The sequence below is a fragment of the Schistocerca cancellata genome, chromosome 4 (assembly GCF_023864275.1).
Source record: "Schistocerca cancellata isolate TAMUIC-IGC-003103 chromosome 4, iqSchCanc2.1, whole genome shotgun sequence".
In the NCBI taxonomy this organism is placed as follows: Eukaryota; Metazoa; Arthropoda; class Insecta; order Orthoptera; family Acrididae; genus Schistocerca; species Schistocerca cancellata.
The window spans coordinates 226,241,902-226,262,213 of record NC_064629.1 but is presented as its reverse complement, the minus strand read 5'-3'; the positions used below and the strand labels follow the sequence as shown (position 1 = coordinate 226,262,213).

General features: G+C 35.8%; 1 protein-coding gene across 2 annotated transcripts in view; it reads left to right on the top strand.

The window, feature by feature from the left end:
- LOC126183757 (uncharacterized) overlaps positions 1-20,312 on the top strand; it is a 166,778-nt gene that overhangs the window by 61,795 nt on the left and 84,671 nt on the right. The window contains exons 2-5 of one of the 2 annotated variants that reach the window (XM_049925984.1): positions 1,171-1,257; positions 1,678-1,773; positions 1,862-1,970; positions 9,646-9,722. In XM_049925984.1, coding sequence (XP_049781941.1) covers positions 1,171-1,257; positions 1,678-1,773; positions 1,862-1,970; positions 9,646-9,722 — 369 coding nt within the window. Of the gene's footprint in view, positions 1-967; positions 1,258-1,677; positions 1,774-1,861; positions 1,971-9,645; positions 9,723-20,312 lie in introns of those variants that run through there. The other variant, XM_049925983.1, reaches the window with a different exon arrangement.

Genomic DNA, 20,312 nt, shown 5'->3' with positions numbered 1-20,312 from the left:
CAGCTTTTAGCTTCATGAGTAGCTTTGTGCTACTGACAGCCATTGTTTGCTTATTTTTATTTCACATTCATCTCTCATACATCAGAAAAAAGGCTCTTTATGCAGTATGAGCCACATGTAAAAAGCCTTACATTTAACACATCATAATTACATATCATTCAGTGCAATAAAAACTAATAACATATTTGAGAAATAGAAATATACTGATAACATGGAATATTCTGGAGCATTTTGAGTTATCATAATTGTAATTGTAATTGTAATTTTATTAATCCTGTAGATCATACATTGTGCGTGGAGAAGCATATGATGATATAGCACAAGTCAAAAATGGAGATGAGATGATACATGGTTAAAATGATAATGGCAATGATCCTATAATGATACAAGTGTTCATATAATACATGTGTAATGCCAAGAAACAGTAAAGTGTGTAGGTGGATATTTTGTGAAATATTCAGAATTGCACACTATTTCCAAATAAGTTTATATTGTTAAGGGAAAAAAGCATATAAGGAAATAACATGGACGTTCAAAAGTACCATATACACTTAAAAATCCATTACTAAAGTATAACAGTAAAGGTGACACACTTCTGTATTAAGGTCTATAATGAAGTTTGTAATTTATGCAAGTTTCTGGCTTAGCTAAAAAATAAAATGAAGAACCTGTGGCACAAGTTTACAACAAATGTATGTCTGTCATAAAAAATCACAAATGTCTGTTTGTTTAACAGTCATCATACAGCAGCACATATAACATATGTTTTGTTTCTTGATGTTGCTTATCAGATTGACATGTTTTCTGTAGCATGGTTATGCTCACATTATGGAAACTTTCAACAGCACTTTTATCTGCTCAAACGTAAGCAATGGGTGTGTCTTGAATCTGATTGTGAGATATACAGTTTGATATCTTATCATATCCATTTTGTGGCACATGTGCTTCACGTCATTGATACAGAGCAACTGTAAGATTGACATTTGCCTCTGACAGTAAGAAGAGGCTACTGTCTCTACCTAAATCAGTACAAAATGTGCACAAAGAGTATCATTGTAATTGTAACGTTATCCACTTTCATGAGTTGTATATACTGTCAATACCTAGATAGTGCTGAGACATGTGACAGTATTCTGTATGGCTGTGACAGTGAAAGACAGTGTGTTACAGATATTACTGAGGATGATTGTCCAGCTGATACCATCTACTATCCAACAGCCTCTTTGTGTGGTTGCTGTCCTGGTTGCATTAATGCAAGTAAGTGAAATATACAGAACTTCTAGACCAGAATCCAATCTGTTGTTCATTTTTACTAAGAAATGTTCTGGCGAATCTAGAGAACTTCACAACAAAACTGTTCTTTTTTTTTTTTTTTTTCAAGAAAACATAGACACAAGTGTCATAAGGAAAAAAATTAGAACAGTTTTTTGATTGATAAAACCATTATTTTTGATATGCATAGCACATGAATTTAAATGCAAATAGAAACAACTTTGCAGCATGCTTCGCAGATGCGGACCGTTGATATCTTCTACAAATTAAACAAAGTTGTGAACTGTTAAATGCATGTGCTACGATAATAAATGGAAAATAATATTAATTCTCATATTGTTATTTATGAAACACTACAAGTTCTATGAAATAAAAATTTTCTGACATTTTTTTTTTGGTTCATAGTTGAAGGAAAAGAATGTGATAAAGATGCAGCTGCAGATAGCATGCAGTGTGCTCCTGGATACAGTTGTACTACAAAAGGCTGTACCAAAGATAGCAGTATGTATGGAACTATTTTTCTCAAAACATCACTTGTACCAGTCATATCAGTTTAAACTTTCTTATTGATATTCTAATATACCTGCAGAATCATGTCCACAATATGGATATGACAAGGATATTACATGGCATCCAAGCTGTGATGCAGATGGAAAATTTTCTGCTGTTCAATGTAAGGGAGAGAGAGCTACAGGAAAGTAAGTGGTAAAGTACATCAGCAGTATACATAATAAGGTATTAAACATTATGAACTGAAATAATCAATAATTTTGATTATTTGTAGTTATTCTGTAAGTGATTTATCTGGGAGTCATTACTGATATTAATTTCAGTTGTTAAAATAATATGAAACATACTAAAGTGGATAAACCTCTGCCAGCATCTGAATATGAGCAGTAATAAGTATAAAGGGAGGATCAGAGATCTTTAAAAAGAGCAAGATGTTACAGGAAATACAAAGACGTTAAAATAGTGATATAAAATCTGTAATAGAGTTCTTAAACAAGGACAAAAATCAACAATATTTTGTGAAAAATTTTATCTTTCACAAGAGAAAATAAAATGTAAAATATCAGCACAATCAAATCTACTAATATTATTTTTGAATAAGTGACAACACAAAATTAAGACAGCTGTTGATAATCTACTTTGTTGCAATTTTGGCAATTACTAGTTATAGAGAAACAGGCTTCATCAGTGTAAAATATGTAGCTGTTGCTCACTAATTGTTGCAGTAATCATCAAAAAACATGATGTAATGTCTGACAACAGCTGGATTCAATGCATGAGCTCTGTGTTGGCTGATAATAAGTGTATGACTACCATTACTTTCCAAATGGTCTAGCTGCACACGTTTGTTCCAGGCTTAACTGATTGAGAGATTATTGATGGTCATTTGACCACATTATCATCCACAGTTTCTTCTAATTCATAAATTAATATTTTTCTTCTTGTTGCTTTTTGAAAGTGTTATGGCATCGGTTACCTACTTCCATAAACATGTTTAAAGTCTGGGAAACAATGGTGTGCTGTAGATATTCCCTTTCTAGATAATAATTTTTCTAGACCCTTTGGACTCTGTGTGGCATAACTCATGTATCTGCAAATTAGACAAATACAGGATTAAGGTGAATGCTCTAAATTGGCTAACATCATACTTACACAAGAGAAAACAAAGGGTAACTGTCACCTCAGATACAGTGAATTACTATTCTAAATGGAGTACAGTATCACAAGGTGTGCCTCAAAGCTCCATTTTGGGGCCAATTCTGTTCTTATTCTATGTAAATGACTTAGTTTTAAATATAATTTCCCCATCAGTTCTGTTTGCAGATGGTACTTCTGTTTTAATTGAAGATGATGATGCAGAAAAAATTCTGTCCTCCATTGCAAGCACACTGGATATCTTAGAAAACTGGTTACAGTTAAATGGGTTGAAACTGAACATAACAAAAATCCATATGAAACATTTCAAAACCAAACATTCAAAGTGTGTGGAAGTTAAAGTACAACATAACAATCAACCTATGAAAAAAGTTAACATGGTCAAATTCCTGGGTTAAATGTGGACAAGAACTTAAATTGGAACACACATATTGACTTCCTATCAAATAAATTAAGCAGTTTTGCCTTTGAAATGCAAATATAGCAAATTCCACTGACTTGAGTACACAAAAAATGCTTATCATTGTTATTTTGAATCTTTTGTTAGATATGTGATAATTTTCTGGGGATGCTCAAGTAGTGTATCTTGAATACTGAAACTATGAAAGAAAATTATCTGATACATGTGTACTGCACAGCGAACAAAGACTTGTTGCCAAGTATTTCAGAAACTACAAATCCTAACTGTTCCCTCCATATACACTTATGAAATTGTAACCTTCCTACACACCAGACAAAAATTATCTGAGGAGAATCATTTGCCGGCCGGTGTGGCCAAGCATTTAAAGGCGCTACAGTCTGGAACCGCGTGACCGCTATGGTCGTAGGTTCGAATCCTGCCTCGGGCATGGATGTGTGTGATGTCCTTAGGTTAGTTAAGTTTAAGTAGTTCTAAGTTCTAGGGGACTGATGACCTTGGAAGTTAAGTCCCATAGTGCTCAGAGCCATTTGAACCATTTTTTGAGAATCATTTCAACAATAGGTATAACACAATAAATAAAAATAATTTTATGCTACCCTCACACCAGTTGAAATTATATGCACAGACTCCACAATATATGGGGATGACAATATACAAGTTAATGAGAAAAAACATATTTAACATGAAGCCAGAAATTTTGAAAATGAGGCTGCAGCAGATTCTGTGAGAGAAATGTTACTATTCAGTAGAAGAATTCAGAGGATGAAATGATAATTTGTGCAAGGGGTAATTGAGTGTTAGATTTTATTGTATGTATGTATAACAAAATTGTGTTATGATTACGATTCTGTCTGACAACATCAACTGTTCTTTGTTTATGGTGAAATTTTACCACAATTTGATGTGTCTCCTGTACCCAAATCAAATTATTTAGATTATGTTTGTTATGAGGCAAATGAATGACAATTCACGATATTCCTGTGAGCTTCTGTTAATTGATCTGCAAACAAGCAGCATATCACCATGTTAATGAAGTCCCTAGAAAACGTCACACTGGATATTACTTTTGCCATATTTCTTGTAATGTTGATAAATATTGTTTTTCATAGGAAAATTCAGGCCACAGAATGTCACATTACAGGTTCTCATAGAAATATGACTAAAAAAAATAGGGGAACATAATACATGCCATATATTGTGACTTTGCATTTGGATTTTTTTCTTTTAACATGCGTAAATAATCTCCAAAGATCTAAAGTAAATTGGAAAAGACTGACATTTGCTAAGAATATGACAACCTCGAAAAGAAAGGAAGGGAAATAAATACTACAGTCATCTCAAAAACAGTGAGATATTATTTAGACAGTAAAAAATTAGCTATAATTAAAAAAATTTCATTTACATCTTGAAACATAAAAATGACTTACACATCCCAGACACTGATACTGTTGGACACACACTTACCATAACTGTATGTTAGATGTGCTTGACAATGAAATGTATGATAAAGTTACACTTATCTAGCATTGATATGCTGTACATAAATTTCTATTCTGTTAACTATATACTCTGGAGAATCTAGCACTGTGGTCACAGGCATGCAACACATATTTTTCTCTCTTTATTGTGTTGTGGAAATATATTCTGGTACAGCACAGTATTCAAAATGCTTCTTGTGCAAAAGTTTGTGACATGCCAATTCATCTTAACCCAAGAATAAACGGTGGACAATGTTGCGATGCAAATCTCTAGGCAGAGGAAATACATCTATACTTGGGACATGTCTGTCCTTGGGGAAGGTGAAGGAGGTACTTCAATAAGATATGTGAGATGTTGTCCAATGCTGAAAGTAAAAAAGAGTCACATCGCCCACCTGTGAGATCTGTATGACCTATATTTCTGCGAGATCCAAACTTGGACAGGGGGATGTGGAGCTCCATTGTCAGGGGAATGACAGATCTTTTCAGGAATTATCAGTAGGTCAGGAAGGAAGTCCCATATGGACTCTGCATGTATGCTAGGGAGTCTTTCCTGAGATGAAAAGAAACTTCTGTTAGCAGCAGTTGAATATACTAGATGCAAGGTAGTACTACTGATGTCTGCTGTCTTGGTTCAGAGGCCATCCTTGGTCTCTTTCAGTGGTTGGTTTAATTGGTAATGGCCATTAACCTTGCTCATTGAGTGAAAGCATAGCTCATGATTTACAGCATCATCTGTGGAACCAAAGATAGGTATGTGGTGTAGAACCAGACAGAAGATGTGAAACAGTGGATCCATTGCATCTACAATTACCTTGAGTGTAAATTGGGAATTGCATAGTCCTTCTTTATACATAAGGAATGCAGTGTCCTCCAGAGATAGCTACTTGGATTACAGAGTATACAGGACATATACATGAGGGTATTTTCAGATTAAGAAAACACCTCTACAGACTGGATGAGAAGTTTGGTTTAGTACACCAAAGAGCCATGACTTTATCACCCATAGTTGGTGTAAACATTGTTGTAAGTCATTGACTCTATAAGTATTCAGAGCAAGGTTCTCAAATTACTTCCACTCATTAAATGTAACATTTGGCACATAATACAGGTAGCAGAAAGTTGGTTGAAACTGCAAATAAAAAACAATATATGCTGAAATAACAAGTTGGTCACCAGTGATGGCAGTGTATTTATTGCTGTAAGGAACTCTGTAATTTCTAATGAAATAAATACAGAGTTAGAAGCAAGATCATCTGAGTAAAGTTACGCACAGAAGGCAGGCCTAGAATAGTAAATGTACGTTTTTACCATCTACCTACACCAAGAATCAGTGTTGCAATGTGTTAGAGAGAGTTTGGAAAATGTCTCATGTAAATTCTCTGATCAGCTCGCAGTGATAGGGTGAAATTTCAGTTTGCCATCTATAAACTGGAAGATGCATGGGGTTAAAATGGAAGACAGGCACAAAGAGTCTTTAGGCTCTACAATAAACATATTTACTGACAATTGTTTGATAAGATTTGATGAGAAAGTCACCTGTGAGGGAAACATGTTGGATCTGTTGACAACAAACAGGCCAAAACTTTCACATTCAGTGAATGAAAAAGTGAGAATCAGTGACCATGAGGTTGTTATATCACCATTCATCATTGATGTTGAACAAAAAGCTCAGAAAAATGTAATGTAAGCAATATGGTGAACAAGTTGTTGCCATAGATGATGAAAAATGCGAAAGATGCACCACATCTCTGTAATAATATTAGTAACATACTGCCCAAGTAAAGAGAGCTGCTACTGATACATAAATCCTAAATTAAGTCAGAAAAACATAGAGATAGCTTATCTATTGAACAGTCACAGGAAACACTGAAACCTCTTGGTTTCACATAAAATCAGTCAGTGGAATTGAGTTACCTGTCAAAACATGGATTGGCCATGATGGTACTGAAACAAAAGATGACAAAATACTGAATATTAAATTCTGCTTCACTGAAGAGGATAATAACATTTTCTTTGCCTGAATATCACAATGATATGAGAATGTCCAATACAGAAATAAGTGAGTGATGCACTGAAAAACAGTTCAAATTGCTTTACAGTGGGAAGACTACAGGACCTGAAGGATGCCCATTATATTCTAGACTCCTCTTTCAGCATGACTGGAGAAGGGCACATTTTTATTTTTATTTATTTATTACATATTCCATTAATCCATATTGTGATAAATCACAAGGATGTGGATTGAGTCATGATTACATAACACAGATATAATACACATATATAAAATGACAAAAATGCACCATAAATGATGAATAAGCTTGATGGTTAAAATTAAGTCAAAGGTATAGCTCAAGTAACATAAAAAAATTACTGAAAAAGAAAATATAGTATATTGTCCAACTTAAAAGCACATTAACACAAAGTTTTAAGAATATAAATACCAATGGCATTACATCATTCTGGAATGGCATTACAGTTTACATAAAAACAATCAGTGCTTTATCTGCAGGTACTCATCAAGACAGTAGAAGGACTTTCCCATTAGGTATTCTCTCAATTTGCATTTAAAAGTAGGTAAGACATTAATGTGAACTTTAATGTCTGAAGGAAGAAAGTTGAAAATTTTGTGGCAGAATAATCAACACCTTTTTGCACAAGACTTAAATGTTTCAGATCCCTATGTAAATTATTTTTTGACCTAGTATCATGATCATGACATTCACAATTAGTTTTAAAAAGAGACTGGTTATTAGAAACAAAATCATCAAAGAAAATATGTATTGAAAGGTGACCGTTAATGTTTGTAACTTATGGAACAGATTTCTGCAAGAATATCTTGAATAAACACTGCTCATGATTCTCAAAGTTCTCTTCTGTGCAGTAAATATCTTTTTGGCTAAAGGCTGGTTACCCCAAAATATTATACCATATGACAGGATAGAATGAAAATAACCAAAGTAGGCAGCTTTGATGGCATCCACGTCACCAATGGGGGTCATTACATGCAGAGCATAGTTGCCACACTGAGGCCTTCTATGTAGGTCTAGGATATGCACAGACCAGTTCAACTTGCCATCACTTAGAATGCCCAAGAACTTAGATGATTCACAGTGTAGTATATTTAGTTTAAATCATTATAGGATGTCAACAAGTACAACATTATATTTATTTTCTAGGTCATTGGTAGTTCAACTTTCCAGCAGAATAGTGGTGTCATCAGCAAAAAGAGTAAATTTAGAGTTGGTGTCTGTACAAAGTGGGAGATCATAAATGAAGATATGTCATTCCAATTCACAAACAGGGCTGCAAACTTCATGTGCAAGACTGTAGTCCTGTCACAGTGACATTAGTTTTTTTGTACATCAGTGGAACATACATAGTGCTTGATTATGATCACTTTTCTATGGACCAGACAGCACTTGTGTAGGACTCAACATGGTCTCTGCAAGCACCACTCAAGTAAAATCCAACTCGCTCTATTCTTCCTTGAGACCCAGAAGGCCGTAAATAGCAGATGTCAGGTTGGTGCCATGTTTGTTGACGTCCAGATAAAATCTAATACAGTGTGTCACCAACAATGTGCATATGGATCCTTCAACACACATAAAGTTATATTTGGAAACTACAGTACACCGAATTCAGTATGTCATTCTTGATGGAGCTTTTTATCAAACATTGTTGAGATATTCGAAATATAAAGAATATTAAGTGATCAGTCTGTAATTATATTCAGATTTGTTGTCCATCATCAGCATCCATATGAGGTGTGACCACACACAGATATGAATACCCTATTATATTCTTTGTGGCATGGAAGCAAACTGCCTGTAAATATCATCTTGAGAAACTTCTTGTCATACCTGAAACACTATGCACTGAGAACAAGCAAGAGAAAAGTCAAAGAATTAAAATAAAACCTCAGAAAAACAATGCTGTTTTGTCTGTAAGAAAGATAATTATAATTTTGTTACAGGCAACCTTGCAACAGTTTATCAATAATATCTCCCTATTATATAACTGTTACCAGAGCCTATCACATGTGATTATCAAACTAGATGAAAATGCTCTGAAATCCAGCCATTAGCTTTGCTTCTAAAACAGTATAATGTTTTATCAATGTTATACACAATACTTTTTCCAGAAATAACATTAAATCAATTGTGTATCTTTTATACCACCCAGAGGCTAAATAAGAGTCCTGGTGTAGTAATCTTGCAAGAATGTTGTGAAAAGAAGTCTTTTAATGAGCAACTATTAGAAGTGGATTTTAGATCATGATAGAAAGAAAATCATAGTTCCTACAAGTTTCCTACAAGTTATCAGATGGCAGATTGTATAAGTTGATAAAGCAGGACCATATGAGTAATGGTCTTATGTTAAAGATTTCTGAAATCTGTGTGTGGAAAAATGACTAGAATAATCTGTTTCTGTATAGGAATAATACAGAAGTCATCAGAAAATAAAGGCGCTGTGAGACTGTTATTATGCTGATGAAAGGGTCTGGTTTTCTTAATAGGAGTAATTGGGTAGTCATTGAAAAAGATGAGACTGATAACATGTTGATGAGGGTGTTTGGTATCAAAAAACATTTGTCATATTCACGTAGGCCACATATTTGGTAATTTTTTTTATTCATTGTTTATTTTTGTTTTTCTTCATTCTTTCAATAAGATACTTTTTTCTAACAAAGAAATTTTGTGAAGGTTGTGATTTATGATTAGATCTTATTTTCTTTTGGTTGTCATACATTGTTCAAAAATTATATTTATGCCAAACAAGTAATGTATGGTTGTGTGCCATTCTCAGGTGTTTCTGCTATAGTGAAGATGGTGAAAGAATATTTGGTGAGGAATGGTGGAAAGATGCACAGAATATGACATGTGGTAAGTCAAACATATTTGACCTTGTTTTTCATGTTTCTTAATTTCTTCCTTTGTTTTCTTCTCATGACACTTAATTTTACATGCATGGGCAACAACAACTGGGTACAGACTACAACATTATTTTTTACAGTATGTTACCGTGAAATAATTCATACAGTAAGATGATAATTCACTGCATAGTGTACTGTTCGTTTTATATACAACCTACTACTATATACTTATTTGTAGGATAGGATTGTTGCTTGTAATATTATTCATATTGAATCTGCATTACTCCTGCCACATAATAATATCATTTGATAGTAAATTACAAAAGAAATACTTTCACATGCTGTTGTAGTTAACCTTCTGATAACCACACTAAAGTAGGTTTTGTGCCTTGTATCATGGTGGTGAATTTCTGTGTTCTTATTTGTGGCTTTGGTGTTTCCTTTAATTAGCATAATGCTTTATAGCAAACATGTGGCATAAACTGTGAGAATATTGATTATAGTGAATAGGCTTTTACATGATATTCATTGTTTCACTTTCACTACAATCCTCAAGGCTGTATGAAAAATCTTTTCATATTAGTGTGGCAAGTCATAACCCACAGCACTGTTCCATAAGACAAGCAAGGGTGTAATAATCCAAAAGAATACGGTCCTTAAGACTTCAGAATTAAGATATGGTGATAATATCCTTAAAACATATAGACTGAGTGTTATCTTTTTGCAGACATTGTCAACTTGCTATTTCAATGAAAGTCAGTCATCCACACATAAAATGAAAAATTTACACTCTGAAGAGGTTTTTGAAACAATCTCATCATTCATAATATTTTTTTTCTATTTGGACCACCTGATTTAAAATGAATAATATTTGTTCTTTCTAAGTTAGCTTTCAAGTTGTCTTTTTCAAACTGAGCCCTTGCCTTTTCAGTAAAGTTTTCAGTCTCACCAATTAGGCTGGGCCCACTTTCTGCACAACAGACACCAGATGGGTCATCAGCATATGTGATGATCACATGCTTATTAACTAGAGAACTTGGGCAATCATCTACATAATATATGAATAGGAATGGATCTAAAATGGAGCTATGAGGAACACCAAAATGTACATTTCGTATTCTTGACTGTCTCCCCTCTAGGACTTCTCCATCATAATATATAATTTCTGTACATTATTGTCTGCCTTTTAAATATCTTTATAGTAACTGCATGAGTTTTCTAGTGACACCACTCATCACAAGTTTTGATAAGAATGCTTTCAAGAGATCCAGGAAAACTCCTGCTGCTTGGGACTTTTCATTTATTTTTTCAAGTACATAGTGGTCAAATCATACTGCTGCTGATGTCATACTTCGGCCTCTCCTGAAACCATGCTAGAAATCACCTAATATGGCAGCACTGCTGTAATGTCTTGACATTCCTTTTAACATTATATTCTCAATCAATTTGCTGAATGTTGAAATTAGACAATGGTTCTGTAGTTCTGAACATCATTTACTTCCCCTTTTTTGTATAAGGGTTACACCACAGCAGTTTCAACTTGTCAGGGAATACACTGTTTTCAGGAACCTAGTTTAATAGATGAACTAGGGATTTCACCAGATAATGTTTACGTTTATTCAATAGAAAAGGAGAAATTTTCATGTAATTCTGCTGACTTTTTATTTGTGAGGCTATTAATAAACTACAGGATGTGATCAGTGGGTACTGCAGATTCTGTACTGTAATTTTGTTCATTAGTGGACACAAATGTATGCTATGCACCTGGTTTTGTACAAACATCACTTTCAACAGTATTTATAAAAGTAATTATTAAAAATATGGTTAACTAGAAGAAGATCAGAAATATTATCATTATTCACAATTAATTGTTACTTGTAGTTTCTGTTATATTGTTTCTAATTTTATTTAAAACTGACTAGCAAGACTTTGAAACATAATCTGGACTACACATCTGTTAACTAACTTTTTTTGCTTTTAATCTTCTGACTTCTTTGCACAACTGATATTTGTAATGCTTGTAGAGTTCTTTGTCTATCTTGCAGTTGGTCACTATATGCAGGTCATACATGTTTTCTATTTTTTTCTTCAGATCTTTTGTTTTAACATCTAATTGCACAGTTTTAGATTTTAAAGGTGGATTTTTATGAATACTCAATTTTTTTAATGGGATAGTACTGTTTATGTGGCCAGTCAGAACTTCTAAGAACCTGTTCCAGATTGAGGAATCACAATATGCCCATCATTGTACTCTGTGTGCAACAGCACAACACCTGGTCGCACAGAAAATGTGCATTGGGACCAAAGGTGGGCAAAAAATACGCATTGCGCTCCGTCCCTGATATTTGGTAGGCGATAAAATGTGCCTCTAATTGCTCCCTATAATATAGCTATTCTTCAACTTGCACAGGGTATGGGACATATTTTGGAGTAGCTACCAGTGGTGGTACTGCTTGCTTGTTCAGTAAAGATGTCAACAGGCTGAGAGTGAGCTGCAAATGTTCAATCCACTGTACCCGAAACTGTGTAAGATTGGCTGGAGACATTTCCTGTGATGGCTGAGACATGGTGAGATGTAGTATGACACATTTGAATACAACAGAAGAAAAGCAGAGCAACAGTCAGAAAAATGTGTACAACTCATGCACAGGGCAGGCAGCTGGCATGAAAGATCAGTGGATTAAGCCCCAATTCTCATTGTCATTTGTTATTACCAGACAAAACTACAACTGTGTGGCCATAACTGTTGGTTCTTTGATTGCTCTGGGAGATGGCTTTTTGGAACTACAACATACAAAATGTTAGTTCGCATTATTACATGAATGCATAAAAAGATTTACTTAATGTGATGCTTTTTTTACTACAGGAGTAATTGATAATTTACAACTATCATTGACTGTGAATGCATCACCTGAGGCATTAATTAACAAACTCTTATGTTGAAGCACAAGGTTCAACATTTACAAAAGTACATTTTCATCTAAAATATCAATAACTGTTTAGTCCTACTTGATGATGTTGGCTGCTACAGTTGAGGTCAGAAACTGTGGCAGGGTGCTCCCATGCTCAGTTTTGTGTTGACCTCTGTGTGAGGGCACAGCTATGCTGAGCGAGAGGGTGTGTCTTCTTCAGCCTCTCCATTCATTGTTGTGGGTTGTAATGAGACATCACTGATGACTGTGGTATCAATGTACATTGACAAAACCGGTCTGGTACCATGATCTTTGGAGGGTTTCTCATGTTTCAAGCTATGAAGAAAAATATGGCTAACAATAATTTTGGACCTAAACACACACGAATTTTGAAAATTTATTTATTTAAAGTAGAATTCATTAGCTGAGCACACATTTTATTCATGGTATTTGTTGTTTAGTCTTCTGCATCTCCACATTTAAGTGGAATATTTGACTCTTCATATATTTTTACAGTTTCCAGAAGTGAAAAATAGGTGAGAAAACCACTGAATAAGGTGAATGATGCATTACTGAGAACTGCTTTTTACCCAAAAACTCGTAATTCACTGCTGCCACATGTGTTGGTCCACTACTGTACAGCAAGGGAAAAGGCATGAGGTTTGGGCTTCAGCTAGTGAGCATTACACTTCTTGATAGAAATCCTTATTTGCTGTTCCACATTTCACAGATAATGCTCATGAATGACCCCATTACAGCCAAAAAAGTTAACATCATTATTTCACTTGATTTTCTAGACTGGGATTTTTCAGTTTGTAATTCTGGCATTTTGTTTCAAGCCACAGATGAAACACCAATTCTTGTTACAAGTAATGACCTTCTCTCAAAATGTCCCATCATAGACAATTGTGGAGAAAACGACTTGACCATACTCAACTACATTATCCATTTCCTCCTGTGTCACTTGTACTCTGCTTCTACTTGTTAAAATCTTCTTGCAAGATTTGTAAAGCAACTTTTTATTGCACATTTAATATTTTTTCTATCTACATTTACTTCTATACTCTGCAAATCACTGTGAAGTGTATGGTAGAGGGTTTGTCCCATTGTAACATATATTAGGGCTTTTTCCTGTTTCATTCATGAATGGAGCTTGGGAAGAATGATTTCTTAAATGCCTCTATGTGCACTGTAATTATTCTAAGCTTTTTTTCACAGTACTTATTGGAGTGATACAAGGGATTGTAGTATATTCCTAGATTCATTGCTTAAAGTTGGTTCTAGAAAATTATAAGTAGGCTTTTACAGGATAGTTAGTGTCTATCTTCAAATATCTGCAAAGTTCAACTCTTTCAGAATCTCTGTGACACTCTGCCATGAGTCAAACAAACCTGTGACCATTCATGCTGCCCTTTCTCGCATCCATTCACTGTGACTTGTCAGTCCTATTTCGTACAGTTCACAACACATGAGCAATATTCTAGGATGGTTCACACAAGTGATTTGTGTGCAGTCTCTTTTATAGACAGAGTGCATTAACATAGCATTCTACCAATGAACCACAGTCTGCCACTTGCTATGACTAAGCCTATCTGTTCATTCCATTTCACATCCCTACAAATTGTTGCACCCAGGTATTTGTACAAGTTGGTCAATGACAACTGTGGATTGTTGATATTGTAGCCATAGGATACTAAAATTTTACAATTTTTAGGTGCACAGTTTCATATTACTAGCAGTGTCAGCCATGGACAATTACCAAATGTTATTGAAACTGCATTATGAGGAAAAGTGAAGCACTTATAAGAAAGCAATAAGGAATGGATGAAAAAATTACTTTTGGAATTTAAGAATTTATTTTTTCCTAAAAGACCATTACCAGTTATGCATATTACACAGCATTGCATAAGAATGGGGAATGCAAACCATACAGAATATCTAGGTACTTAGAGCCAATTTGGGAGGAATTTATTGATCAACAGCTGAAAGATGGAGCAATTGAAGGAAGTAATAGTGAATGAAGGGCAGGAATAGTCATCATGCCAAAAAATCAATCAATAGAACACGAAAATATAGGTTTTGTTGTGATTGCAGACATCTAAATGTAAAAATCATAATGGACGCCTACCCTTTGCCAAACATTACAGAAAAATTGGATCATTTAGGGCAAAGCAAATATTATTCAGCACTGTATCTGAAGAGTGGTTATCACCAGATAGAGGCTGCAACACAGGATCAACACAAAACAGCATTTTTGGCCCCATGGGGACACTACAAATTCAGAAGAACACCATTTGGATTAAAAAATGCACCTGCAACATTTCAACAATTGGTGGATGGAGCACTCAGAGGCTTACAACCATGGCAATGCTTAGTGTATCTTGATGACATAATCATCTATGAGAGAGATATGGAATAGCATATGCAGGGATTAAGGAAACTATTCCTAAGGTTACAACCAGTAAAGTAAATACTGAGTGCTAAACTAAAAACTAAACTCTGTCCAAACAAGCCTCAGAAGACCCAACATCCTCAGCCAACAACCATCACTGGATGTGGATATGGAGGGGCACATGGCCAACACACTGCTCTTCTGGACAATGTCAGATTTCATGACCAGAGCTGCTACTTCTCAGTCAAGTAGTCCCTCAATTGGCCTCACAAGAGATGAGTGCACCCTGCTTGCCAACAGTACTGAACCATCATCCATCCAAGTGCTAGCCAAGTCAGGCGGCATATAACATTGGTGATCTGATGGGGACCGGTGTTACCACTGCGGCAAGGCCGTTGGCAACATTGAATACAGAAAAGTGTAATTTTGTGAAGGAAGATGTAGCATTCCTAGGTTATATCATAAGTAAAAATGGGATGAAGACAGATACAAGATTAATTAAAGCTGTTCATGAAATTCCTGTAACAGAATCTGTAAAGGAGTTGCAATCATTCTTAGGAGTTGCAAACTATTACCACTGGTTCATAAAAGGATTTGCAGATATTGCCAGACCATTGACACAGTTGTTAAAAAAGGGTACTAAATTTTTGTGGTTAGAAGAGTACCAGCACGCTTTTGAGGAGCTAAAACAAGCTTTAACAACAAGTAATAATATTGGTATTTCTGGATTTTAATAGAGAACTTGTTTTATCATGTGATGCATCAGATATGTGCACTTGGCTGTGTGTTGTCACAAGAGGTAGAAGGCATAGAACATCTGGTAGCTTATGCATCAAGACAACTAAATTCTATACAAATAAATTTTTCCACATTGGTGGAAAAGACGTTAAGACTTATTTATGGAATTACATATTTAAAATGTTATCTCTACAGTAAAAAGCTTAGAGTAATAACAGATCATGCAGCATTAAAATGATTGCTGGAATTAAAGGATCCTTTTAGTAGGTTGACACAATGGGCAATAAGACTAAGTGAATTTGATTTTGAAGTCACCTTATGAACCTTGGAAGAAGCATGTAAATGCTGATGGCATTAATAGAAAAGTATTAGTATTACATATTAGTGTAATGAGCATAAGGAATGGCAAACTTCACAGGGAACAAATGATGAATGTAAGCAGTATTTTAAGCAGTCTAAGTTTTGTACGCATCATGGGTTACTATGCAGACAAAGCAAGTTGGGACAGCGGATAGTGATACCAGCAAAGCTAAGGGATAGAGAACAACAAGAAACTGATGGTCACATATTAGTTGGACATGGAGGTTGCAGATCTACCAACAGAAGAGTAACAGAAAGGTATTGATATGAGAATAGGCAGACGGATGTTAACCAGTATGTGCTGAACTGCGTACAGAGCACACAGACAGAGGATTTGTGTCGAACAAGAGTACCTGTGCAAAAGTTAACTCAAGCATTAACACTATTCAAATTTCTGGGGTCTGATGTTTAGTTCCAGTCAATTACACACCTGCCAGGAATAAGTCCATATTCACAATCACAGATCATTTCTCAAGACATAACCAGCAAGCAGCAACAGGGGCACAAGCACATATGAATAATTGGATACTGAAGTTTGGAGTGCCTGAAACAACAGTAACAGACCATGGAACAAACTTCATGTCAGATTTATTCAAGGAATTGTGAAAGTTATTGAATGCAAAGAAGTTAAGGGCAGGTCCTCTCCATCCACAAGCCAATGGAAGAACTGAAAGAGTTCATAGGATAATCAGAAAGATGCATGGATACTATGTTGATTTACATTATACCAATTGGAATGTCTATTTGAAGTATATCATCTCCACCTACAAATCAGAACAGCATATGAATACAGGATTATTGCCATATGAAGTTGTACATGGTCATAAAATGCTATCACCATTCAGCACATTGAAAACAAAGAAAGGGAAGAATGGAGAGTCTGTTAAGGAATTTGTGAGTAATTAGGGAAATTTGGAACAGGATACAGAGGGGGCAAATACATGAACACTGGAGAAACAAGAGAAGCAGTGGACAGTACAGAAATAATGCCATGGTATAAGGTCAGTCAGTAGATGGTCCTATCGGCTTTGTATATGCTGAAAGCAAAGACAAAGAAGGTTTTTGCAAAGAATCAGGGACCATATCAAGTGGTAGAGACTACATCATCAGTAAATGACAAGATCCAGTTGCCAATGAGAATGAAAATTATGCATGTAGGGTGGTTAAAACCTTTCCAAGAGAGTCCAGAAGTTATTCCAGAGATAGGAGATGTGGACCGAAAAGGGAGAGTGAGGAGAAAGGTATCAGACAGTAAACAAGAGGTTGTAAATGAAACAGTAATGAGAAACGTGTATGGATTAAGGTTTAGGAGATAGTCATTTCATATTTTTTTAAAAGCTAGGTTTAGATTTAGTGTAATTAGTATAAACAGCTACAGAGCAGCAATGAATTTTAAGAGTGAGGAAAGTGACGGGTATTCCTGCCCATAGGTGAGGTTGCAGGCTTTCTAGGCACTGGGATACATAGTTGCCACATTACAATCCAAATACTGCTGAGTCTACAGTATACATTATGAATAGACACATGAATCAAATGGTCAAAGGTTCCTATCACTCGGCAATTGTGAATTTTTAATGTAACATAGTAATTTATTAATGAAAGTTTGCAATTAAATAAAATCTGCAGGTAATATTTTTAATGTGATTCTTGAGTTTCTCCCGGCGTATTTGATAATCAAAATATCCACGGGTATGCTGCCGGTCTATAGTGTCCAACGGGCACAATATTTCGGCGATCAAACATGTCGCCATCATCAGGTGAACTGACGGACTGAGCTCCTGTGAACGTACCGGCGGACAGAGCCATCACACCGACGTCATCTCAGACGCCGTCGCAATCTGTTCCACCGCGCGACCGTGGCGCTGGGCGCGGACGGCGGAGGGAGCGCGCCGCGGGCGGAGGGTATTTAAATCGGCCGCCGCCGCGACCGAACCCAGTTCCCTCTGAGCAGCCATAGCGTACGGATCTCCGTGCCGGTACGTTCACAGGAGCTCAGTCCGTCAGTTCACCTGATGATGGCGACATGTTTGATCGCCGAAATATTGTGCCCGTTGGACACTATAGACCGGCAGCATACCCGTGGATATTTTGAATATTTTTAATGACTTTAAATGAGTATGATAGTAGAAGTACTTTTGAGAATGCGGTATATTTCTGCAAAACACTTACTGGTGTCGACGGTCCAGCAATTAAATAAAATATAAGTTGAATAACAGGGAAACAATAGATTATTACTTCACGTAATTAGTTATGAACAACAACATAGCTTGTGAGATATTCACTTCTAAATGCATACTATGTCTTCATTGCAGAAGCCAACGCACAGAAGCTAGCACACAGCCATCCAGCATGTAAATACCGATTTACTTGCTGTGTCAGAGTGGGTGCAGGTTAAAGGTTTGAAACTTAACTGACCTAAAATGCAAGCAATCTTAGTTTCCCACAAAAGACTTATTAGTCCTCAGTTCAGAGAATCTTTTACACAATTACTCCTAAAGAACACAGAAATAATATTTTCTTCCTCTGCAAAGAACTATAAGTAGTGACAGCATGACTTCACTCACTACAGCAATGAAGTATATCCTTTGGAGCTTAAAAAGAAACTTATAGAGGCACTAATACTCAGTACACATGACTCCAAGGACTTTCATGTGAAAGCTCACACAGACTGGAACTGACAATGAATGCTGGTGAATGATACATTTGTGACATACACTTTTTCAACAAAATCACTCCTGTGATCTGAGGATTTGACAGCATATGCACTTGCCTCCCAAGGTTCTCTGATGTACTGCTAGATCCATTCATCAAAGGTCCATGATATTTTGTTGAATAAAAGTTCTGCCATCATCAGGTGGTGCTGATGGAATGAAGTGTTATGTACTTTAAATGCAGTGTTATGCTATTGCAGACTTGTTGGCCTGCAATAGGTGGATGTGGCACTCATGTTCTTACACCGAGCTTCAGTTGTGCACATCATTTGTCCAGTATAAGTTTTTTACACATTTAAACAGGACTTGGTGCTTCCCAGCTTCCTCTAGATACAGGTCATCATTCACTGTCCCTAATAAAGCTCATATTTTGGCTGGCAGCCAGGAAACTGGTATTACATGGTGTTTTTGCAGTAGCCTTTTTTTGCTAACGTATTGTCAGCATAAAGTATGGCAATGGTCTTCTTATTTTCTTCTTCTGTGTTTTCATCCTCTGCATCATTCTTGGGGCTCTTGTATCACAGAGCCATGCAAATCTGTCAGTTACTGTATCCATTCTCAGGAAATATGGATTCCAGGTGCTGCAGCTATACTGTCAGACTTTGTTCATCTGCAATGGAATATGCCCTGTGTACTACAGTGTTGAACATGCTGTTCTTCTGTGAGGAATGGTAGCAGCTTGAGGCAAGGAGATATAAATCAGTATGTGTTGGATTACAGTATACGCTGTGGGCAAATGAGCTGTCAGGCCAGGGCTGAATTAGTACATAAAAAAGAATAAGTTTGCCATATTTTTCTATTTCCATCATAAACTGAATGTTTTAGTGACGTTTCCTGGGTCCATGTGACCAGATGACAAAAGTGTCCTCAACATACCAAAAGAGCCAAACAGGTCTCAGTCCAGTGTTTCTAGTGCTCTACCCTAGACACACTCTCTGAACATCTTTGCTGCAACTGATGGAAGGGTGGACTGCCCCTTGGCAACACCATCAGTCTGCTCACAATATTGTCCTCTGAGAATAAAATAGATCGATGTCAGAACATGTCTAAAAAGCTGTGTCAGCTCAGGGTTCAATTTCTCATTGATTAGTTCTATGAAGTCTTCCAAGGGGTCTTGAGTGAAAAACGAGACAACATTAAAGCTGACCATAATGTCAGACTCCTGCAGCCTTAGCTCCTTCAGCTAAATCACCAAAGTTTCATATGTGATTTGTACACTTGCTCACTTGAGGCCACAACAGATATTTTTATTATATTTGCTGCAATCATTTACAAATCACCTGCCACCTAGTTTCTAAGAAAGGTCATATTTTGACAATAAGAAATCATACATGTACATAATGTGAAACTTTTTTGATTTTTAATAGGGGTTAATAATATTGCAGCTTCGAATACTTATAGACTTAAAAGTAATTAAGAAATGAAAATCTTAGACTTAACAATTTATGAATAGAAGATAGAAATTTAGGAAGATGGAAAGAGATTGT